The 25,796-nt window shown below is 42.8% G+C and overlaps 1 protein-coding gene across 1 annotated transcript; it reads right to left on the bottom strand.

Moving 5' to 3' along the window:
• Positions 1–1,071: 1,071 nt before the first annotated feature.
• Positions 1,072–25,796, bottom strand: LPL (lipoprotein lipase). The gene is made up of 10 exons (XM_014465854.2): positions 25,428–25,796; positions 18,567–18,736; positions 14,417–14,596; positions 12,792–12,903; positions 11,807–12,040; positions 10,210–10,452; positions 8,014–8,134; positions 7,113–7,295; positions 5,596–5,700; positions 1,072–2,735 (listed from the first exon to the last, which is right to left on the bottom strand). Coding segments are annotated over exons 1-10 (1,434 nt in total). The 5' UTR covers positions 25,513–25,796; the 3' UTR covers positions 1,072–2,734.

Genomic DNA, 25,796 nt, shown 5'->3' with positions numbered 1-25,796 from the left:
CTGGGGGACCTCAGACCATGCCCCCCCAGCCCTGGCGCCAGGCCGGGGGACCTGAGGGTGCACCAGGGGGCCTGAGGCTGCACCACCCCACCCAGCAGGGCTTGACGGGGGCCCTGAGGCTGTGCCGGGTCTGGATCTCGCCCAATGGGGGTGGAGCCGGCCAGGTCTGGGTCTCGCACAATTTCGAGGTGCACATGGGTAGGCAGGGACTTGACTCTGGGTCCCACGGGGTTCCTCTGACAGGAGGAAGATTTTCATATACATTTTACTGATTTTCTTTCATCTCTGACACTTCTATTATAGTGAAAGGGCAAATAGCAATATTAACATATTTCCTCTAATTAATTCCCTCTTAATCTGCACAAATTTCATGCACCGGGCCACTAGTATTATAATAACTATGTATGGTGTCAGATGGGTACTAGAATTATCAAGGTGATCACTTCATAAGTTATATAAATATCTAATCACTATGTTATACACCTGAAACTAATATAATATTGTATGTCAACTGTGATTGAAAAATAAAAATAAATTTTTTAAAAAAAATTCTTAGCTTGTGGGCCATGGAAAAATAGGTCACAGTGGATTTGTTTGACCCATGGGCTGTAATTTAGTGACAAATAAATAAATAAAGGGTCTCTAAGTATGGCCCTGTACAAATGTCAATATAAAAAAAAATGTACATAATGTGCACTCTTATTTTAGAAACCATATTTTTTACTAAGTATAGTGGTTACTCAGTAAAAATTTAATGAATCTGCCCTAAGAATAAATTTCTACTTTAGGGGACTAAAATTATACAAAATAATGACTTAGTGTTGTAATAAAATGTCAATTTTATTAAAACTTCACATGGTTAAGTAAATTTGTTTTCCTTAAAGCCCATTTTATTGTATTTCTTCATCAGAGTCAGTTGGCTCAGTGAGGCTGTCACTGATAAAGACATGTACAAAGTTAACACCCCACACCTATAAACACAGATAGCCAGGACGACCTTCCCCATATGTACAACCCTTTTACACACACACACATATATTTACAGCTAATAAATAACACTTAACGCCAAAGCATTGTTTATATATAATATATAGTGAAGTCCACAGAAGCCAGAGTTCCCAGGGCCATGCACTGATTTGATTCAGATGTTCTTGAATTTATGCACTCAAATCCAGAAAATTAATGAATTACAATAAAGGGGGATGCCAACCACGAATCACACAACATTTATTTTTAGGGAGAATTCATGCCAAACCAGCTGATATCAATCACAACATTCGTCCTACTCTGTACAACCGTATTTCTCAGATGAATGGCAGACGTTATGGAACTCCGGAACAATTTCTAAGCCAACAAATCCCAATACATCTTTTGATCATTCACCTTCCAAGCCGCACTGAATAAGTAACGTACGCAGTGCTTCATAGGTGAGTATGCATGTGTTCAGGTGCCCGCACGTGTTCACAGTTTGGATTCCCAGCAATAGCCTCTGAGAAATTTGACTTCATTTTATATTAATAGATAGAAAGGCATTCTGAACGCAGAAGATCTATTTTATAAATAATTGCTCACTCACTCCTGACTAGTTGTTCAATTCTCATGACATTTCATGTGGCTGTGGCCATTGAGGATTCTTTTCATCATGCACGATGGTTTTAAGCACTGTTTATGAATATGTCCCAGTGACTTTTCCGTCTCTCTACTTAGTAAAAGTGGTCCTGGTCTAAAATGTGTAGACATTTGAGTGCTGCAGAATTTGACTCGGAACGCATGTTCTTCTCAAAACCGGGGAAGAAAGAGTCCTACTCAAAGTATGGCTGAAGCAGGGCCGAAATAAGCCTAAAGCTGAATAGACACCATTGGATATTAAACAACTTCACCTCGATGAATATAGTTTGGAAATCTGATGCTAAAATTATGGGATCATTTTCTTTCTCCATAGTGAAAATTATGTGTCAGCTAAGTGCAACAGGCTCATTTTAACACCTACCCAGGGAACACTGTTAAAATATAACTTTGAGACAAAGCAAGAAAAGGAAGGGAGAGATTAAGCAATAAACTGTAAAGCCTTTTAAGACTTAATTGTTCTAAATTTTATATCTCCTTTCATTTGTAACAGTTATGTTGCAACCAACCACAGGAAGTGTTAAAGGTTCAGTCAACTCCGTTCTCCACTCCTCCCTCCAGTCACTGGTTCCTGGTTAACTCCTGGGCTGCATCCAATGGCAAGAGGGCAGCCATTCCAAAAAAGGGCAGGTGTTTGACCGGTAAGGAATAAGTCCCACTCAGGCCATAAAAAATTATTTTCTATTCAGGCTTGGAGTAAACTTTGAGAATGTATGGCTCCCGAAAATGCAGAATTCCAGCTAAAATATGAGGTTCTAATTATTTGTAGGCTATGACTAAAGTCACTACATAAAGAAGCTTTATTATTTGACCACAAGCCCAAAAAATTCTTATTTCTTTCTCAAAGGGTAAAATGCAGTGCTGTTCCTATCTGCTGTGTTTTTGTTTTGGTTTTTAATGTTGCAAGATGTGCTATTTGGCCGCTGTACTCCTCAATTTAAATTAGCCACTTTTTAGTATTTGAGACTGTCTCTTATGATAACTAACAAGGATAGCTGGGATTAATACTCGGGAAATTTCACTTTTAACCACCCAACGCTCTGGGCGTCTCTTGTAAAAGTTACTTCATTCTTCACAGAATTCGTGTGCTGTTCTTCCTTCTGCAGATTCTGAGGAAAAAAAAAAGAGAGAGAGAGAGAAAGAAAGGTGATTTATTACCTGCTTAGTGTTTTACAACCCTCTCCCCTCCCCCACCACCTTCAGATTTCAACTGGAAGGTCAAAACGAAAGTGAGAATAAACCAGGGAAGATGTGGAAAATGGGTCAGGGCAAGGTTGCATTTCCTAGAGAGGGAAGGCACTATGTCATCTCCTTAGCCGTGTTCCAACAAAGACTGCCATCCTCAGAACACTGAACCCAGTGGTTTCAAGAAATGCCTGGTTTGTGTGGGTGTTTTGTTTTTTTCTTGTGATATGAGACTTCTAAAGAGTTATATCAGAAAGAGAAACTTTGTCTGATTGATTAACTTAATCACAGAAGGAAACTGCAAAAGGCTGCTAGTCTGGTTCATAATTACCTCCTAGATAAGTTCAGATGCATTAAAAAATGCTGCCTAAGTATTTGTTGTCTCAGTAATCCTATAATCGGATGAGGACTGTATCATTAGACCTTCTCAGGTAAATTCTTATAACTTATAAATAATATGACCAGAAATACCTATAAACAGATGGACCTATTTCCTAATTTGGGGTTTATTTGTTTTTACATTGACATATAGATTTAAATTTGTTAATATTTGGGGGGAGAATGTATGTGTACATGTATGTTTGTGTATGTTGGTATGTGACATAAACTCATGTATTAAACTTCACATAGGAGTCCCTTTCTGAGAATTAAAACTAATGTGAAATTGCCTCAAATTTGTGATGAGGAAAAACAAAGCAACGAACCTGTTATTAGAACAGTGTCTATGCCAGTAACTATTCTCTGTTTCAAATTTATCTTGAGTGTCTTACATTAATGTTTGTAATCCAGATGACTCCACCTTGCCAATCAAAGTATATATGTCATAATTCCATTTTTGTAAAACAATTTAAAATATATAAGTACTATATGTGCATAGAGAAAGTCTGAAAATATAGCAGGCATATCTCAGAGACATTGCAGGTTTTGTTCCAGACCTCTGCAATAAAATGAGTGTCACATTAAAGGGAGTCACACGAGTTTTTTGGTTTCCCAGTAGATAGAAAATTTAACAAGCATGTCAAACCCGCTGGCGGGCCACGGGGCCCACTGGCCGTAAGTTTGACATGCCCGCTTAGTCTATGAAGTGTGCAATAGCATTACGTCTAAAAACAATGCACATACCTTATTTAAAAATGCTTTATTGCTAAAAAATGCTAACCATCATCTGAGCCTGTTGGAAAAATAGAATCGATAGACTTGCTTGGTGCAAGGTTGCCACAAACCTTCAATTTATTAAAAACTCATTATCTGCCGAAACCGGTTTGGCTCAGTGGATAGAGCGTCGGCCTTCGGACTGAAAGGTCCCAAGTTCGATTCCGGTCAAGGGCATGTACCTGGGTTGCAGGCACATCCCCAGTAGGAGATGTGCAGGAGGCAGCTGATCGATGTTTCTCTCTCATCGATGTTTCTAACTCTCTATCTCTCTCCCTTCCTCTCTGTAAAAAATCAATAAAATATATTTAAAAAAAAAAAAAACAACCATTATCTGGGAAGAGCAATAAAGCAAGATCTGCCTGTCTATTAAAATGTTAATTGGGGGTTGTCCTGGGTGATAGAGTCACAGTGATGTTCTTTTTGCCTCTTTTTTCAAATCTACTTATAATCCACAATTATCCATGGGTGCATTACATTAAAAATAGAAATTAAAAATAATACAGATATTCCGTGTAGGTCTTTAATATGTTTTTCTGATTAGGCAATTCTTGTTCTGTACTTTTGTCTAGAAATGTAACTGGGAGAAGACAACCCAAAAGCAAGTGCTTTTTCTCTTTCCAGATACATTGTGGCCAGCCTCTCCCGTTGCTTCTTGTGTCACTGGCTTGCAGGGCATGATCTAAGCTTTCTCCTCTTTCTCGCTGCCTCTCTCTCATTAGCGCTTGGCGCCTGACAGGGGAATGCGTGGAGGAATGGAAGTGGCACAGGCAGGAATGCAGGAAGGGATGGGGAAGGTCACATGCTTAGTCTCCACTTAGTACTGACGCTCTGGAAAGATTCAGCTGACAGCTGCCACGTGGATTAGCCTCCAAGGTCAGGTAGGAAAGAGCCAGGAAGCTGTTCTGAGGGGGAAAGGAGACAGGTCTCCTACACTCTCCCTCCATTAACTGCCCATCTTTTGAGTTTTGAGATGGATGCTTGGTGGCTGCCCCTTTGGCTCTCTGTCCCTGAGCCGGATGGCACTCAGAGCATCATTGAAGGACTATAATTCGCTGCAGCTTATATTTCGCTCGCCTGGGAGGGGCTGCATCCATAGCCACATGACCACTAACGTGTGCTGTATGCTCTGCACACGGGGTCATAAAGGCAGCAGGGACGCAGCACAGGGAAAAGCACAAGTGAAGATTTTGTGGTTGTTCAAGAAGTAAAATAAAATCTAAAAAGTGTGCCAGGGGTGAAGGTCAGAGCTGCAGAAAGAACAGAAAGAGACAGAAAAGCCCAGCCAGTGTGGCTCAGTGGTTGAGCACTGACCTATGAACCAGAAGGTCACGGTTCGACTCCCAGGACATATACCGGGTTGCGGGCTCAATCCCCAGTGTGGAGTGTGCAGGAGGCAGCCAGCCGATCAATGTTTCCCTCTCATCATTGATGTTTCTACTTCTCTCTCCCTACCTCTCTGAAATCAATTTTTTTTTAATTTTTTTAAAGAGACAGATAAAAAACAAATGGACCAGTCTGATGTGTACGGAAGGGCTAAAGAAGACCACCGGAAGGTTCTGATCACAAGACTCGGTGAAGGCCTGTGTTCCACGTGCGGGTACCCAGAGAGCTTTAGCCCATGATGCTCACCAGTTAGACTTTTTATTCAGAGACTTGTCGTGGCATTTCACAAATACTACAGGTGACTTTCCTTTCTGCAGACGAGACACTTTCTCCCTGGAACAGAAGATCACCCTGTGGGGGGAAAAGGGATGTGAACGTTCCATATGGAACAATGAAAAAGACCGTTCAGAAATCAGGGCTGTTTACATCCCATGTGACCGGCCTGCTTAATTTTTTTATATTTCCAATAATTAACGGTTTACATACGGGCCATTCTGATCCACAAGACATCTGAATCAGAGGGTTAGTTGAGGACCTAACCCACTGCTCAGCACTGAAGTCAGTTCATCAGTGCAGCTGGCATACAACACCCTGGAGCACCCTTAACACCACAAGGCTTTCGCCAAGGGATGATAGGAGATCAGGTTCACCGCCTCTGAGTGTCTGCCTTAGGGAATTCACAAACCAGCTTCCAACTGGCCCTGCTACAGAACGGAATGCGCTGCTCCTCCAGCCAGGCCCTCTCCTATTATTATTATTAGTAGTAGTAGTAGTAGTTATAAAAGGAAGTGGCCAAAGAGAAATAACTTATCAATCCTAAGTTTTAAAGTCACATTTTTACTAACAATGTTATATTCGCACTGTAGATTGCAACACCCCTGTACCCTCCGGGGCTCTCTACGCCATTCCTTGTATCGATATGTGTAGGGTGGGACTGGGGAGTCAGGGTGAGATTATCTTGGCATCTCATCCTTCTTGAAGAGGCTGGTTCTAATCTTTGAACGTCAAAGGAACATCTCCGAGGTTCTTTCCGTAACGGCTCTGTGCTTGCAAGAAGCAGTGAGGAATGAGAAACGGAGATTCCCGACTTCTCACCTCAGCTCCCACACATGACTGTGACCAATGCGGGCTTATGTTGTCTTTCCATGAAATTCAGAAATACTGCTACTTCCCTGGTATGATTATTAAGGAACACTCCCCCCAAAATTATAGGTGTAATTATCTAGCTGATATAGTTGGTTGTTGTTTTTTTCAATTACAGTTGACATTCAATATTGTATTAGTTTCAGGTGTACAGCATAGTGGATAGACATTTATGCAATTTACTAAATGATTCCCCCTGAGAAGTCTAGGGCCCATCTGGCACCATACATAGTTATTACAATATTATCTACTGTATTCCCTGTGCTCTACTTTACATCCCCGTGACTGTTTGGTAACTGCCGATTGGTACTTCTCAATCCTGTCCCCTTTTTCACCTAGCCCCTCAACCCCCTCCCATCTATCAACCATCAGTTTGTTCTCTGTATCCACGAGTCTGTTTCTGTTTTGTTGTTTATTTTGTTTTTTAGATTCCACATATAAGTGAAATCATATGGCATTCATTATTCCCTATCTGACTTGTTTCACTTACTAGCTGATATCGTTTTAAAGACAAAGCTCACTAAAGTTTCATCTGAGTGTTGAAGGCTCCAGAAACACTACCTCTAGGTAATGGCATTAGAGTGAGTCTAAAGGGAGTGGAGAAAAATAAAGGTAGTTACTTCTTTTGAGTCTCTCCTGCTTTCACTCTGATCTTCTCAATGGCAAAGCCAGGGCTGCTCCACCAGTCGGACCAGCTGAAGTAGGAGTCGCTGTTCCATTTGAGCTTCAACATCAGCAGCTCCCCGATGTCCACCTCCGTGTAAATGAGGAAAGAGTACGTCTTATTCGTGGAAATTTCAGGCCTGGATACAAAAATCAACATATTTGGTTAGTTCTGGGAATCAAGTGTTTTTTTTCCCCTTTTCTTCCTCCCAAGATGTAAATAGCTTTATTGTTTAAGGGGGGAGGGTATTTTAAAAATGCAAAAAATGTCCAACAAAATATTCAAGATGAATGTCAATGGCATTTAGTATATTTCACAAGATATCTCCATCCCTTTCATCAGTTCCAACTTTTATCCTAATAATATGAACCATTGGACACAGTTTTAAAAGAAAAAATCCATTAGCCAATTATTCAGAGACATTATTTTCATTGTTATATATTCTCTTCCAATTTGTATTGGTATATGAACATGTGTTGATTTTGTAACAATCACAGTGTACATAAAATTCTCTATTCTTTCTTTGTTCACTACATATTTGACCTTCTACTTTTGCCACGTTTTATCTAGTTTTATATAATTATTGTTTTTAGAGGCTAGATTGATTTTGTTGATTTGTTAAATCACAATTCACTTAACCATGGCCTCAATGTTGGACACTTACTTTGTTTCTAATCTATGCTATTATATGCACCCCTGTGATGACCATCTTTTGCCATATAGATTTTTTTTAATTCTCTTTGATATTTCTTTTTCTAGGTGTCTTACTCCTCTTGTGTTCCTCAGACCAATGGCTCTGGCAGGTAGCAGGGCCATGGCAAACCCACGTGCTGGAGGCCATGCACGCGGCTACTCACAGGGTGAAGGGGATGTTCTCGCTCTCGGCCACGGTGCCATACAGAGAGATTTCGAAGGCCTGGTTGGTCTGTGTGTCACTCTCAGTTCCAGAAAAATGTATCTTTACTTGGTAATGGAAGACTGTAGGGAGAAAATAGAAACAAGGGCTGATCAGTCTTTATGAAGAAACATCACAGCCCCCCAAAAGCAGGCAATTCAGAGCCACAGACGGGATTTCACTAGTGATCAAGTAGGAAGTGCTCACACATGCTATCAGTGTGGCTTAAAAAGATTTCTTCATGCCTGTATGGTGTTCGTGACTAGAAAAGTCAAACCTTGAATTCTTCTCTCTTTCAGAAAAGTGGGGTTGCAGTGGAGAGGGAAAATCCAGGTATATCTGAATTGCCAAGCAGTCCTAGAAAGTAGTCATCTTTGATGGGGTACTCGAGAGATTAAATCAAGTCGCCAAATTACCCATGATGCTTTCTCCATGAACTCCACCTCTTTCTTGGCCAAGATGTCCCTAAGTTTCTATACCAGGCATATTTGGCATTTGTTACTGTGTCACGGTATGTGACTATGTTTCTTCATGCTTCATGGGTATGGCTGACCTCCCTACCCCGTGTTTAAGCTCTTCCGGATCAGAGGATCATGTTCATCCTCTGTTCCCCCATCGTCTAGCACAATAGGTATATAGCAGTCTCACAATAAGACTTGTTTCGTTGAATCACCCACCAGTGAGGCCATAAAGACTATCAGTCCCTAAAGCGTCCTATGTTAGAGACAGCTTCTGAACTTGAACATCTCCTCCCTGCTCTACTCATCTCTACGAAAAACCCTGAGAAGATGGAATGGAGGAGACGATAAGGGATAGGAGAGGCAGCAGACTAAGCTACTACAGGGTGAAGAGAAACAGAATTTGATGTTAAATGGAGCCCTTGCAGGCATCACCACAGACTGGAGCAGGAAAAGTCGGGGCTGCCAGAGTGCCCAGAGACACTGGTGGAGCACTGAGTGGCACCGCGCAGAATGCCTGGTCTCCTCCACACCTCACACACGCTTCCTCATTCTGAAGAGCCAGGGAAACGAAGGGTTCGCTCCTGACTTAAAAGGCTTCCTTGAATTACAGGTGCTCCAAACCTCCGGGCCACCAAAGGCACCTCTGCAGATTGTCACAAACCACCTCACAAACAGAAGCCTCTGTCACATCTATTTTCTTTAATATCATTCCTTCCCTTGGACTTCCATTGACTCCACATAAGCCAGCATTTCTGATGTTAGTGCTTCTGGCCAGGTACCTGACTATCCCCTCTCCTGTCTCTCCTCAGTTCCTGTAGGTCTTGCTCTAAGTTCAACTGTGAACAAATTCATAATGAAATGCAAATGCCTTAGGAGGTGTGGTATATGTTCCCCTCCCAGGAATAGTTGTATTTTAAAAGACAGGTGGTTCTTGCCTTCACTTAAAGCAAACTTTAGGAGCTGGCCAACTTTTTCTGTAAAGGGCCAGGTGGTAAATATTTTAGGCTTTGTAGGCCATACAGTCTCTGTCCCAACTACTCAACTCCACTGTGGTGGCCGGAAAGCAGCCTTAGGCAATACAGAAACAAATGCATGTGACTTGGTTCTAATAAAACTTTATGTACACCCTCGCCCTTCACACAACACACATTCATGGGAAACCTGGTGCTAAACCATTCCTAGACGACCTGCTTCTGGGTCTGGGTTTTATACATAACAGAGCAGCTCCCTCACTGTGATCTATTGAAAGTCAGCCCTCGACACAAGGTTTTGTAAGAAAAGAAAACAAAAACAAAAAAAAGGAAACTTTATGTACAAAAGCAGGTGGTGACTGGATGTGGCCCATGGGCCACAGTTTGCTGATTCTGGATGGATGGTTTCAAATTAGCTCTGAGTCTTGTACTAATGGGCCGGCCCATGCTAACGGTCATGATTACAGAGGAGGGAGGCCAGCAGGGCTGCTGCACAGGGCAGGCAGGTTGTGCACTGGACCTTCCTGGCAATGGGAATTCAGAGCTTCAGAAAAGTGGATCCATGCAACTCCCTCTCTACCAACAAACACAAGTTGGGCTCAATGTTTAGTAACATCATTTTATCATCTCTGTTGCAATGAACAGCATCAGTACGTGTGATGCAATGAGCATGACAAAAAAATGGGATCAAATTGATTTTCCTGTTTACAGCGGTCTCGTGCTTACCTTTGTAAGGCATTTGAGAACGAGTCTTCAGGTACATTTTGCTGCTTCTCTTGGCTCTGACCTTGTTGATCTCATAGCCCACGTTGTTGCAACGGTTCTTTCTGCAACTCAGGCAGAGCCCTTTCTCAAAGGCTTCCTTTGAATTGCACCGGTAGGCCTTACTGGGGTTTTCCTCATTCAGCAGAGAGTCAATGAAGAGATGAATGGAGCGTTCGTGGGAACACTTCACCAGCTGGTCCACATCTGGCGAAAAAGGGAAGCAAAGAACATTTCAGCTCTGTAGAAGTCCTCAATGAGTGCCTCATCTAGAATGTTTAGGTGCAGTGTTAAGAATAAAATGACCTCAGGCCCTGGCTGGGTAGCTCAGTTGGTTGGAGCATCGTCCCGTACACCAAAAGGCTTTGGGTTCAATTCTGGCCAGGGCACATACCTAGGATGCAGGTTCAATCCCCAGTCAGGGTGCATACAGAAGGCAACCGATCAATGTTTCTCTCACCTCTCTCTCTCTTTCTCTCTCTCCCTTCCTCTCTCTAAAAAAAAAATATCCTCAGGTGAAGATTTTTTTAAAGAATAAAATGACCTCAGGATCTAGTCCTATGACTTTTTGATTATATATCCTATTTAAGGAGCTATTCTTGGTGGCAGCTTCTCGCCTACCTCCAATAATGTCAAAGTTGCAAATTTATAGGGAGCTTTAGGCTTTACTGCTCTCTTATATTTGTATGTCTAGGACACTATAAGAGATATCCAAAGTAGAAGTTTATTTCAGCCACTTTATCATATCCTTCTCTTATATGTAAAGAATATAATAATCCCAAATGCTTCTAGAAACATACTTCTAGAAATCTCATCATACAGGCATAATTATTAAATAAATAGTATTTTGTCATAGATGCTATGTAACATTCAAGGGTTTTGTTACTACTAATGATTTTTACATTAAATGAATTATAGAAATAATCACTGATATCATAAGAGTGTACCTATTACCATAAACTTTCATAATTATTGAAAATAGTAACATTATGCTGTAAGTTTTATAATGTGCACAAAAGTCTGGAACATATTCTCTACAGGTATATCCCATTGTCCACAAAGTATACAAAGTTCCCTTAAGACAAATAATAAATTTAACACAAGCTAGCACAATTATTAAACTAAGTATTAAGCCAATATTATATTTTTTTCTTAGAATTTTGGAGTATCTGTTGTTAGAGAATGGTGATTTGTTTCTGATCTGTTCATCTCTTTAAAACCTGACAAAAGAAATGTGGACTAATTAACATGTCCCTTACTTTCCATAAAATTCAAAATAACTCTACTGGTTCTGCAACTACATTCAAAGTATGATAACATGTGGCAGACGACATGTTATGCTGCTATTATCAAAGGCTGTGGAGCTTCCTTGTCTAAACCTCACCTTGCTTGTCTTTTGTCCCTGCAAATGCATTACTCTGTGTAGTCTACACTTCATCAGGGAACATAACTCGGCTAAAAGTGTATATTAAAATGACATACTTTGGGGGATGGTAGAACACTAGGTTGATAAGAGTTAAGAACACAACTTCTGCGAAATTAACTTCTAAATCGTATTTACCTCCAAGGCCTTTCTCTGCAATCACACGGATAGCTTCCCCAATGTTACAGCCTGGTTGAAACGTGCCTCCATTCGGGTAAATGTCAACATGCCCTACTGGTTTCTGGATTCCAATACTTCGGCCAGGTGACCCTCTGGTGAATGTGTGTAAGACGTCTACAAAATCCGCATCATCGGGAGAAAGCCGACTTGGAGCTTCTGCGTATTCAAAGTTAGGTCCGGCTGGATCCAGGCCTTGATGGGGGAGGGGGGGGAAAGGCCTCAAGATTTAAAAATTCCTGTTGTTTTTAGTCTCCATCAGTATCACCCTAGCATTCTATTGCTCACCATTTGAATATAATTGGCAGCCCCATGAATTCTTTTATTATTACTATTGTTTAAAGTATTACATATGTCTCCTTTTTCCCCCATTGACCCCTCCCCGGCTACTCCCACCACCCAGGAGAAGCCCCCACCGCTCCAGTGTCCATGTCCATTGGTTATGCTAATATGCATGCATACAAGTCCTTTGGTTGATTCCCATAGATTCTTATTAGGATCTTGAAAGTACTGAAAATCAGAAAAGTAGACTTAGCTCCTTTAAAAATGAAATTTCTGGGGAATTTTAAGCTTTACTGCTCTCTTATATTTGTGAGTATGAATTAGTAATTTTCACTCAGGATATCTTGATTTCCTTCATTTTCCCAGTACTTTTATGAGAGGTGGCATATGGGCAACACACTCCCAAATCCCGGGGCAAAGGGAGGAGGGACACCGTGGGATCTCTGTGCTTAACTCTGCTCTATTTCCCTTCTGCCAGTGGATGGTCTGCCCATGAGAGCAAGGGCCTATATTCTATCTCACCAGAAAAAAGGAACGCTCCCTTGAGATAATCAAGTGGTTGGGGATACCCAGAAGAACACATTTGACAAACATTCCCATTCCCTTTCAGAATGACAGGCATCTCAACTCTTTTGTTATAAGATGGAAGGCACTGCTTTCTTACCCGTAATTCTGTTGACCTTCTTATTGGTCAGACTTCCTGCAACGCCAGCAGCGTGGGCCCCCAGGCTGTAGCCCAAGAGATGGACATTATCCAGAGGATAGTTAAATTCCTCCTTTGGAAAAGAGAAAAAAAAAGGGTTCTTACAGTTCTTTGCAAAAGATCAAAGCTAAAAGAAAAAGAAATATAAATATTGTTTTCAAAATATAGGCAATAGTGAAAACTAATTCTACTTATTTTAATTTTGTGTTACAGATAAGAAAGGCATATTCTCTAGTGTTGAGTTTTTCTCTTTCCTTAACAACATATTTGAATTAGAAAGTTTTCCAATACATCTGAAATTGAAATGTATGGAAATTTCCATATACCTGAAAATATATGTATGCATGTATATGCATGTTTAGAGTTATATATAGATATGTATATCTGAATGATACACATATGTATACATATAAATACACACACAAATACACAAATTTAACTATAACCCAATATTCCCTACTCTAAATATCCTGCATCACTTTATTCTTTAAGGTCAGCCAAGCAATGACTAAAAATCAGAAAATATTAAAGAGGAAGGAACCACAGACATATATGGTCCAGCCTCCTCATTCAACAGATGAGAAGTCTGAGGTCCAGGGAGGTGATCAGATTTGCCCAAGTTCACTCTCCTGGTTAGCAAAAGAGTCAATGTCAACTTTTCAATGGTCAGTCCAATAAACACAGTTTATGGTTTACCTCTAAGCAGCTAAGTAATTTGGCCCTGTTCTTTCAATCCCAAGAAACTTTCCAAGGTAGTTTTCAGAGGATGGCCTCACAGAGTTGTGTGGCTAAGACTGGAAGCTAAGTTGAACTCCTGGCCCTGATCACCTCACATCCTACAGATTGTCCCTGCCACATTCTTCCTAGCTCACTTCCATCACTCCCCTAACCCTCAACAAAAGTCTGGACCCCTGATCCATACTAAGGAGTAAGTACTATTAATGTTTTCATCAAGTAGATCAGCATCCCAACAGGCCAAAGCCAGAATAAAATGTCACGTGCCAGCCAACTGATAGGGAAGGAAGGGCCGGAACATGACACCTTCCCTAGGCCCAGAAGTAACAAGCTTTTCTCTGTTCTACCCACTTAGTTCTTGGTCTCAGCAAATCTATTCACTATGAAAATATCAAAGGACAGAGCAGGGCAGGACTACGTCTTGGCTTTATAGTTTTATCATTCTAATCATAATGCTGCTTTTGGATTTAAAAAAAAATAGCCCTAACCGGTTTGGCTCAGTGGATAGAGCATCGGCCTGTGGACTCAAGGGTCCCAGGTTCGATTCCGGTCAAGGGCATGTATCTTGGTTGCAGGCATGTACCCAGTAAGGGGTGTGCAGGAGGCAGCTGATCGATGTTTCTCTCTCATCGATGTTTCTAACTCTCTATCCCTCTCCCTTCCTCTCTGTAAAAAATCAATAAAATATATTTAAATAAATAAATAAATAATGCCAATGCTCATCTAGTGTTGAGATTCGAATTGCCCCAGAAAATACCTATAACTGAGTGAAAAGGAACAAAGACCAGCCATTTGTCCAGCTCTAGCCAAGAGATCTGTGTTGGGCACACAGCTTCTCCCCCCAGTCTTACCGCCATCCAGTTGATAAACGTGGCCACATCCTTCCCCACCAGCTTGGTGTAGCCCGCAGACACGGGGTAGTGCTGCTGGGCCCGCCACAGCCAGTCCACCACGATGACGTTGGAGTCCGGCTCCCTCTTGTACAGGGCAGCCACGAGTTTGGGCACCCAGCTCTCATACATTCCCGTCACCTGAAGAGGATGATACAAGCTTCTTAGAAAACCCACCTACAACCTGTCACAGAGGTCAGCCAATTACACCTTCATTAAGGGGGAAAAAACAAACCCACAAGGAAGCCCATAGGTTCAGACAGAAGAATCCAACCACACAAATGCTCAGGGATGGCAGACTGCGGCTTAGCACGCCTTCAATTTTAAAAGCACGTTTCATGGCCCTAGCTGGTTTGGCTCAGTGGTCAGCCTGTGGAGTGAAGGGTCCTGGGTTCGATTCCAGTCAAGGGCACATGCCTGAGTTGCAGGCTTGATCCCCAGTGTGGGGCGTGCAGGAGGCAGCCCATCAATGATTCTCTCTCATCATTGATGTTTCTATCTCTCTCTCCCTCTCCCTTCCTCTCTGAAATCAATAAAAAATATATTTATTAAAAAAGATGCCCTGACTGGTTTGGCTCAGTGGATAGAGCGTCGGCCTGCAGACTGAAGGGTCCCAGGTTCGATTCTGGTCAAGGGCATGTACCTTGGTTGCGGGCACATCCCCAGTAGAGGGTGTGCAGGAGGCAGCTGATCGGTGTTTCTCTCTCATCGATGTCTCTCTCTATCCCTGTCCCTTCCTCTCTGTAAAAAAAATCAATGAAATATATTTTTAAAAATAAAGAAAAGAAAAGCACATTTTATGAATTCAGTAAAATATCAATAATTTAAAGTATTAAAAGAAAAGTCAATCTGAACAAGTTTAAATTCTGCAGAATTACAAACTATATTTGAAAAATCAGTTTTAATACTATCAATCAGGCTAATAAATGTTTCTGAACAGAATTATTTTGGTGGATAAAGGTGCACTTTTTTTCTTATAAAGAGTCACATATACATTTGATTTGTTAATAAAAAAATAGTTTTAAGCATGCTAATGTCTCCTAATAGAAGGCAAGTTTGCTTAGCGATCTCTTTCTTAGTACATAAGAAAATAATCAACTTCAGCTCAGACATTTTCACAAGTCTCTCAAATTCTTCCTTATTAGCATAGAAATTAATGAGGTTTAATGGTCACATTTCCCTACTTATTAGATTGGTCCTGTTTGGACCAATCAGTAATTCTTTGCTTCTTGTTAATAAAGGCCTCAAAATTCCAAGTCAAAAGAATGATGGGGTCCTCAAATTAACTCTATTTATGTAAATTTTTAATTTATGTTTTCAGAAAGAAGATGTTGGACACCTGTGGAAAGATGCACATTTTGAAACACTTAAAAACTGCAGGTTAGAAAATTGCACACCATCCTGCCATAAACTTGTACACAGCAACAACCTGATTGAAATCCCCAAATCTACACACCCTTAAAAGATCTGAGAGCAGATCATATCTTCAAGGTTAGCCACCACGTCCTCAACAAAGGAGATTCTGAAATCTATGGGCAAGGCAGCTTTTCAGGGCAGACCTGTAACACCTTTAACCTTCTAAGATTAATTCTAATAGAAAAAAATTTCCAAACCAAGGGACTTCATTTGGAATTTTGATTTACAGGGCGGGTTCTTTCAGATTTACACTTCCATTTTGTCTCGTCGATTTTCTAGACGAAGCTCTCTAAACGTGGTCACTTACCTCACTCCTGACACCAACAAGCTGCACAGTTTTTTACCCCATTGCTGTGCTCTGTGGTACCAAAAAGCAGGCCTGAGAATGAGATCTTGGCTCCAACCCCAGCTCTGCCACTAACTAACTACAGCTATGAACAATGTGGGCACTGTTCCCTAGGCCACCTACAGAACAAAGGCGTCAGACTCAGGTGATCTCAAGGTTACCCTCCACCTCATCAGTCTCTCCTTGGGACCATTCTGGTTCCCAATCTGCTTGCAGGGATAAAACCCCAACTCGATAGCTATTTTAAGCATGAAGAGAAAACAAAGAAGAAAAAGCACAAAAGTGATGTTAGCCCATTAGAAACTTCATTAAATCTCCTTTGAACAAGTCTCAGAGCCTCTGCTTCGAGTCCTGGTGCAGCCTGGATGTTCGAGGGAAGCAGCCGGAACACCCACTTTGCCCCAAACTCTGAGAAACTGGCCCTGCCCCCTTTCTCCTCCATTGGGGATTAGGGGCCACCCTGTGCAGTTGTCTCTCAAGGGAGGAGGATGTCATTTCTTCAGAAAACAATGTTAACCACTCCTCCTTTCAGCCAGGGGTAAGGACCTCCTACATCACAGTGAGAACCCTGCGCTTAAAGCACGCGTCTGTGAAACCCAAGCAGGTGGCCAAACTCCAGCACAGCTGTGTCTAAACCGCCTTCTGAGATGTGCCCTGCGCACACAGCACGCTAAGCATTCCTTTGGGTTTCTCATGGCAAAGCTGCAGAACCTCCGCGCTGCCCTTAGTCCTCAGCCCTTGGTCGCTGAGCAGTCTACTTCAGACAAGGCAGGGAAATCTTGTTTGAACAAGGGCCCTATTATAAGTTTTTCTCTACTATCGATGTTTCCAAACGAGGCAGCCTGTCAAAGAGCAAGTAACCCAACTTACTCCTACTGTGACTGGTACTTGACCTAACTGCCTATTAACTAACCTAGTCCTTCCTTTTTTAATTCAACATAAATACTGTCAGTAACCTAAAGGGCTGGGAAACCCAAGTGAGAACCCACCTTCGGCAGTCTGGAAAGGTTTTTCTAGGTTCTTCTGAGGTTCCTTAAACCAGTAGCAATTTTTTAAATTTTTTATTATCAGACACACAACTGAACCGAAGCCCTCCTTGCCACCTGCATCAGGGAGTCCACCTGAACCAGCCAGGGAGTTCGCTGAGATAAGCCGAGGTCATACCCAGCATGGCTGGATTGTGCAGACCAGCCAGCTCTACGCAGTGAAACTCAGTCCCCCGGCCAGCGGCCAAGCCCCTGAGCCCACGCTCTCAAAATGTCAGGACCATGATGAGAAGAATATAAATGGGCTTCGTGGACAGTAGGACCAGTGATAGAAATTGCTACCATCCACTGATGCTGGGTTAGTTGTGTCATCTTAGCATGAGAAAAATACATGTTTTTTAAAAAATTCCTAACTTTTAGCAATTGTCCTTTACTGTTGATAACAGTTGGGACTAGAAGTGTGTCAATCATTATAATTTAGTACCTATTACCATATTTGCAAGCTCTGACATAATGGAAAGATGCTCTCTCTTTAACCATCCACTTTATTTAAGTCCTTTTTAATAAACAATGAACTCTGCTCACTAGGGATTTAAAATATTAAAAACCAACTGAAGTACTTAAGTAAGAACCACATAGAGTGGCTATCTGGCCTATTTAGAGGGAACTAGTTTATTCATATTTTTAAAAGTAAATTTAATAGTCATCTTGTATGACAGTTCCCTGCTAGCCTTCTTTCATCTCTAGAAAAGCTCCCTAAAGTTTATAATTAGAGAATGTTGGAAGTGGAAGGATGCCTAGTCCAACCTCTTTGTTTTACAGATTTATAAGCTGAGGCCCAGAGATGAGAAGTGGCTTGATCCACATCACAGAGTTGGAGAACGGCAAAACCAGGACTGGAACAAACACCCCCTCACTCACTCCAGCCCTCTCCTCACTCTCACAGGCTGTCTTCCTTAGGAAAGAACCTTTGGGGATGTGCTGGACAAATCAGGATCATGCCAGGTTTCCACCGGTTCCCAAAAATGATAACCTACATTCTGCTCTGTAGTTGAGCAAAGCCTCGTTTCCCACATAATAGGAAGGCTGGTTCCAGGGCACCAACTAGGTACCAAGGTAAAATGCAGGTCAGCACTGTCTGGGGGAAGTACTCAGGAACCTGTCACTTTAGAGTCCATAATCCCCAGCCTGGCCCAGAACTGCCTTTAAGAGACAGCATCTCTCCAGGTTTAAAGTAAAGCCATCGGGAAGCAAGTAGAAGTATGGGGCGTGGAGACCCATCATTGGGTTCCCAACAACTAGGACAGGATGGTCAGGACACAAGGCCACCGTAGGCCCCTCCTTCCTGCAGAGCCTCTCTTACCGTCCAGCCATGGATCACCACGAAGGTTTTGCTGCTGTGGTTGAAGTGGCAGTTAGCCACAGACTCTGTCACTCCAGGAATGATGTGGCAAGTGTCCTCAGCTGTGTCTTCAGGGGTCCTTAGAGCAAATTTACTCTCAATGTCTTTAAAATCTCTTTCTCCTATAATATCTGAAAAGGAAAAATTGGGTATGAAGCTCATTGGAGGACTGTGTTTTTTATTTGATGAAATGGTCAGTATGTTTAAGGTTCACAAGTAGCCAGCACCAATACCATTTGTGTTTCTAAAGTTTTTAAAAAGTGAATGTGGTTTGCAAGAGAATGACTGATTCTCTAGTGGTGATCAAAGTTGACAGAGACGGTGTTCAAATAACTGTGAATTACACAATATGGATCTCTCCTATATCTTCCATCCTCTCCTTCAGTCAGGGAGTGTGTGTGTGTGTGTGTGTGTGTGTGTGTGTGTGTGACGCTACTATTAGAAATTCCTTAGTTAATTCAATCTTCTCTCAAAATATAAATTGGCCAAGGTCATGCTGCTTATAATAGTGGGAGAGAGAATGGGGACCAGAACGCAGGTCTCCGGGTTCCAGTTCAAAGTTCATTCTCTTAGAGAACATTAACCCGTGGCTCTCTCGTTGTCTAGTTCCACGCATTTCATATATCTCTGATCCCTCAATAGTATACAATAAAGCTTGTTTGCGGGAAGATTGTTTCCTTTTCACCAGCATAATTTTTTAAATACAGTGGGGCCTTGACTTACGAGTTTAATTCTTTCCGAGACCGAGCTCGTTAAGGAGCTCGTTAATGAGCTCGTTAACTCAAATTACTCTATCAACTCAATGCCCTCAATAGTATACAATAAAGCTTGTTTGCGGGAAGATTGTTTCCTTTTCACGAGCATGATTTTTTAAATATTAGCAAAAAGAAAAGCTGGCGACTTGAGGAAGCTTTGGTATGGAATGGGTTCCACCCCTGTGGCAGGACACATCAGTTCAAGATATTTTTAAAAGTAATTTAGTGGGTTGTTCATAAATACCTGAGCCATTGTTAACTCTTTCCCCAAATATTTATTTTCCCACTTATGTCTTTAGTCTTCCATAAAGTCAAAGCTTAAAAAACTACTGTAAAGCTGGTTTGGGAGAGAATCCACTTTGGTTCTTCATAATTAATCCCAAAATGAGTAAGGAGAGAAAGAGAACTTTAGCCTATTTCTCTCTGGACAATAAATCTAAATGTTGATAAATCTTCACAGGGTATTTGTAAACAGTGCATATCACGTCACAGTGAACACTTGAAGTAAACACTGTGGCAGATAAAATCAGACTGATTTACAAAGCAAACACAAAGGGAAGTTTTATTAGGGGAAAATATGTCATTTCTTGTCAAGGGAAAAATACCCTGCCTATTACTTTAAGAAGGTAATAACTTACAGATTTCAGATTTCACTATTTAAAACTTTCAGGAGATACATAACTGAGATTTAGAAATACTTCTAATTTCTTAATTCACATATATTCTTTTCACAACTCAAAAGCTGAAAATCTGTCATTTTAAATAACATTGCAAAAGTGAGGCCAAAAATAAGAATGATATCGTACGCGGAAAGACAAGCATTCAAACCAAAATTATCATCGATTTATCTGAGGACTGGCCAACATTTTCCTTTTTATTTTTCATAATAATTTTCATAGTTATTTTTCAAAATTCCTAAAACAATATTGTGGTTACTTCTTACTAAGTATTCATTAGTGTAGGGAGCGGTTATAGGGTTAAGCCTCAGACTGACCTGTGTCCGGGCCACAAACAAGTCCCAACTTGGAGGGCAGAGCCCTCCTAGCATAATTAAGCTTGACCTTATAGTCCTCCCTAGATCCTTCCTAGGTAGCTAATGGGCTGTGGGAGGTGCAGCAAGTGCTGCCAAAATAAGGTGAAACTCGCAAGAACATTGTAAACATGTTGACCACTTCCCTTGTTTTGCTTTGTGTGCTCTGACTATAAAATAAAGCTTCGGCTTGCAGGCTGTGTCTCTCTGTGTCCTCATCCAGGCACAAGAGATCCACCGAGCCCCAGCTGTATTCTCTTGTCTGTCTTCTTTAATCCTTCTTCAACGTGGGCCCTGAGGCCTGAGTACGGGGAAACTACAATTGCAAGGTGAAAGGATGCTCCTGAGGCCTGAGTACGGGAAACTACAATTGCAAGGTGAAAGGACGCTCCAGTAAAGCGCGCACACAAAGCAAATTCAGGATCTCAGGAAAGGGATCTCTAAAACAATGCTCAAAGAAGCATAATCAAATTCTTAAATTTAGGTTGTGTCTAAGGACTGTACCAGTAAAGCAAAAAATAGAAGTCCTAATAGCAATGCTTAAAGGTAAACCAGGACATTTCGCTAAAGACTGTAATGCTAGAAATGGAAGTCAAAAGGCTACGGGGAGTGGAAACAAGCAGCCTGGACTATGTCCAAGATGCAGGAGAGGAAAGCATTGGGCAAATGAATGCCACTCCAAGACTGATGTCGATGATAATCCAATGCCCTCTAGGCAGGGAAATTTCAAACAGGGCCAGCTGTCTTCTTTAATCCTTCACTGCCCCTCCTCAGGTTCACCCCTGGCCCTGCTGGATGCGGTTCAATTATGTGTAACAAGGTGGACACACACACACACACACACACACACACACATCAATCTCTAGAATCTAAACACTCTAAGATAATTCCTTCAAATAAGAGACTGATATATAAAGCTCTTTTTTTCATTTCATATAGTAAAATTGCACTTGGAATGCACTCATCCATCAAGAGTGCACTCTGCTTTTCATCTTATTTGAAGCTATAGGTCTTCCTTTTGCTTCCTAACCAGGAAGCACTCTGGTGGCCTTATTATTTATCTGACAGTGGGAAAAACATATTGCAGATTTTAAATCTGCTTCTGAATTCAATGTGCAAGAAATTTTTATTGTTAGAAAGTACTTTAGAAAATTTAAAACTAAACTAGTGTCCCTCTCCCACATCTCTCCACATCAAATAACTCTTGCCTCCTCTCTACCAGTCTTATTTTAACATGTTCAATTAGCAGTCTTTTTAAAGCAGGAATAATCTGAACAACCTGGCAGATAGATCTCACCCACCAGATATTTAAGACTGTGCCTTGCACAACTCCAGAGGAAAGCACTAGCTTTTAGTCCATTTTCCCCTAGATTATGCAACATAGATTATGCAACATAGTGGTCCTGGTGTTGCTGGTGATTTTGAAATGATTAAGAATATTCTTTGTAATTACTAAGACACACACACACACACACACACACACACACACATACACACACACAATCTGTTCAATCCATAGATCCTGTATCAGATTATCTGTATAGTTCATGGGGAGCTCCAATTCCCCACAACCAAGACCTCATGTTGGGTACATAGCTTGCAAAGAAAAATAATAGTAAATTCATACATTCTCAAGCAAATTTGCATTTGGAGACTTTTATTTCACTTTGCAAGGAAGGTATTTTTCATTTTAAGTTACAGAAAGCATATGAAGCCTTTGACAGGAAAATACTACCACTCTATAGGCTATGTGATGTTTTTAATGCAATAAATGAAATCATAGATGTCAGTCTTACCTTCTCTCTGATGTTCTGATAGGAATTTTCATACTATAGGTGTTTGTGAGCCCCTCAAGGATGTCTCGGCCTCCTAAAGACAAATGTGTTTTACAAACCCCTATCAGCCCTCACAGAACTGACTTGGGCCGCGTAGAGATAGGGAGAAAGATGGATCCTGATCGCGAGCTTTCAATATGTGCTTTACACATTGGGAGTGTGCCTGGCTGACAGATGAACCGATACGGCTTCCTTTTATTAAGGAAATGACTCTTTCCATACATGGAAATATTAGTCACTCTGCACTTACTCTTTGAAGGGGATAAGGATCTTTTACCGGGTCCCCTTGGAAATTAAAGCCATTTAGAATAGTAAAAAGGGGGGGGGGCACCTAAGGTGTATTTCTTTATAAGAACCTCTATCCTGAATTTAGCTTATCATATCAGCACCACCATGCCAGCCTGGCCCCATCAGACATGTCCTTATTAAGCACTAAGGGGAAATTTGGGGGTGCCAAGCAAATTGCATGCTAAGGCATTTCATGACTATGTAATCTTTATTCCTAAACTCCTAAATAGATAGTTAAAAACCTAAGTGTGTGCATAAAGACAAGGAAGGTATCTTAATGCGGATAATAACTCACAGAGATAAAATTCGGTTGAGAAGTCAAAGCACTTTAAGGATAAATTTAGAGAAGATACATTTTTGTTGCTAGAAAAGGAAAAGCATGAAGCATCCCAGTAAAGATATTCCAAAGGCAGCTCACAATTATCAGATGAATTTGATTGACATTTATAAGAAGACTTGAGGTATAAGAGCTCAATTATAATGCAACTCTCTTTGAAGTTTCTACTTTCTCTCCCTTCCCCTCCCCTCTCTCCCTCCTAAAAGCCCTCATCAGTCATTCCTCTGCTCTCTAGGACTGATGGTCACAATTACTGACTCAGGCAGCTTCTGCAGAGTGCCAAGAAACAAGTTAAATTAATTAAAATAAAATAAAATAAACAAGTTTTATGAGGAGGAGAAAATCAATATTGTTATCTAAAATAGATAGTGAACTGTATAGCCCAACTTCTCCTCCGGAAATAAAGCAAGAAAGGAGGACTGAGCTAAAAATACACTGCCTGAAAGTGAAAATGTTCCTTTGTAACTCCTCCCCTAACTCAATACAGCTATCCCCCCATCAATCCCGCGCGGAGCTCAGCTCCATTGCAGGTGGTATCTGCTATTTTGCTGTCATCCGCCAGCATGTTTAGTTCAGATGTTAGCCTGGAGATGCACTGTGACCAGTCAAATGGAACTTCGGCTGCTGAGCACTGACCCATATGCTAGTTCTTACGGTTTCCTGATGAGGCCACGCAGAGCTCGGGTGGCTCCAAGAACAAGGAAACTGAGGGCCCTGCCTCCTATCCTCGTGTTCTTCTTAGAATGAACTCGAGATGAGGAGTAAACTCAGAGCCCAGAGGAGGTACTACTTACCTTTCCCTCACACCTGTATCTTTCTTCTCTGAAACTCTTACTGTCTCGGATGAACTCCTTTGGAGGAGAAAAGGGGGTGGGGGAAGTTGCTGCGCTGGGAGAAGCCTAATATAAAAGGATCAACTTAAAAATGACTCCTCCATGCATTTACAGCCAGTAAAAGCGTGCTGGTTAAAATCCAATTTAATTCATTCATCACCGAAATGTCCATTTAAATCAAAGAGTAAGAATTACAGGGGCCTAAGAAAGATTTGAGTCTGGCCCAAACTCCTCTTTTGGAGTTGAGGGAGATAATCCCCAAGAGGGGACACTGACCAGTCCAGGAATTTAGGGTCCTGGGCCTCTCCGGGAGCCTAGCAGGGACGTCCACTCCGGAGGACACATCTCTGTGTGTGTTTTGCGGTAGAAGTAACACTACTCTATGGTGTGCTTTCTAAAATAAGAATGTGGAGTTTGTTCCTACCTCCTTCTTGGATGGTGTCAACCACTCAAGGGGAACGAGCCGCCACACGAGATGTTCAGCTTTAATGGACTCTGCATTGTTCTTAACCTAACAAACATGTCCTTCCACACAATTCAGTACTGAAATAAACTCACACACAAGTCAGGGACAAACTCGACTACAACTTGAACCACTGCGCACGGGCCACCTGAGAGGGCATCCACGCAACACCACCAGAGCTTCAATTCCGCCAGCGAAGAGAACAGAACACGCTGCCTCCTTTTATGATTTGCTGCAGTTGCTTTTTTTTTTTCCTGTGTTTTATCATTTAAGAAAAAACACAGCAGCAAGTTCGGTGTTGACTTCAATAAGACCAACTAGTCCATCCTTTAAGCAGGCTGCCTCTATTGTGGGCAGGTCTCTGGTGGAGCGCGGGTTCCTCCCACCCCCACCCCCAACCCGTCCGCAAGAAAGAAATTCGCATCTGGCCTCCAGCGCCTTAAGCTCCCCGGGCAGTGACTAGGGGTCAACCGCGGCCGCCTCCCGGAGGCGCCAAAAGTGGGGCTCAGCTAAGAAGACAGTAAGGAGAGCCACTGAAAACCTGGCAGCCCCCCAGTCCCCATTTTCAGGGGAATCACCCCTTTTCTGGATGTGTTGGGCGCTATGAAAAGCCGAGCGTACAAGAGCCGCCGCTGGAGGGGTTCCCTGCGCCCGAGGGAAAGCAAGATGCGGCGTCCCCCGGCCTCCGCGCCTCGAATCTCCGGTCCCCCACGCCCACCTCGACGCAGAGAGAGAGTGTCCTGCGCTTCTAGGGTGCAGAGCACCATCCCCCCCAACCGCCTCGGGCCGGCTTCTCCAAAGGGGCCGCGCTCTGCCCGCGCTCCCACGGGCGGGGGCTGAGCCGCGGCCGAGGCCACGCCAGGGTCACCTTGGCCCGCGCGCCTTTCATTCCAGAGCCCCCGCCTCCCGAGCGGGGATGTGACTGCTGGTCACTGCCACCCGAGCCCTTCCTCCCGCCTCCCTCGTCCCGCCTCTCACACTCTCCTGTCCTTTCCGGCTGCGCCGGGCGCCAGGGAACCGGCCCCAACGGGAGCGGAGGGGACAGCGCGGGAACCGGGAGGGCGGGAACTGCGAGCCGCCCCGGCAAGATCGGAAGGAGAACTCCCTTCCAGCCGCTCCCGGATCCCGCCGCGAGGACTTCTCCGAGCAGCGCTCGGGCTAGGAGAGCCCTCGGTGCGCATCCGCATCCCCATCCGCCCTCCTCCTTCCCATCCTCCCGAGCGCGGAGGTGGCCCGGGAGCCGAGTCTGCAGGTGGAGGGGCGTCTGCGCGCAAAACTTACTGTCGGCGGCCACCCCTCCGCGGGAGGCGGTCAGACTCTGGAGCCAGACGCCCAGAGCCACCAGGAGCAGCGCTTTGCTCTCCATCTGAGTTCGTTCCTCCGCAGGAACTACAGGGCACGGTCGGGGGAGGACAGACTGATGGACCCGGAGCCGGAGGCGGGAGGCGGCTGGAGGAGCTTCGGTTCCGAGCGGGTCAAGTCGCCTTTCGAAGGGCAGAGCCAGGCAGCTAGAAGCGGCAGGGTTCCTCGGGGGAAGAGGAATCGAGTCTGACACTGTTTCCACTCCACGGCTGCTTAAGTGACAGGAAATATGCAAATAAACCTCATCACCTATTGGCTATAAAATCATAAGTTGGGGGGAGGGCCCAA

This window comes from Myotis lucifugus, unplaced genomic scaffold (assembly GCF_000147115.1).
Source record: "Myotis lucifugus unplaced genomic scaffold, Myoluc2.0 scaffold_311, whole genome shotgun sequence".
In the NCBI taxonomy this organism is placed as follows: Eukaryota; Metazoa; Chordata; class Mammalia; order Chiroptera; family Vespertilionidae; genus Myotis; species Myotis lucifugus.
Note: the sequence above shows the minus strand (reverse complement) of the source record. Positions and strands in the feature narration are given on the sequence as shown.

Coding starts and splice junctions, on each gene's coding strand:
- LPL (XM_014465854.2), bottom strand. CDS start 25,512: ATGGAGAGCAAAGCGCTGCTCCTGGTGGCTCTGGGCGTCTGGCTCCAG. Junction 12,904..14,416: donor CGTTTATCAACTGGATGGCG/GTAAGACTGGGG, acceptor TCTTTTCCAAAG/GAGGAATTTAACTATCCTCT. Junction 10,453..11,806: donor TGCAGAGAAAGGCCTTGGAG/GTAAATACGATT, acceptor CTTTTTCGCCAG/ATGTGGACCAGCTGGTGAAG.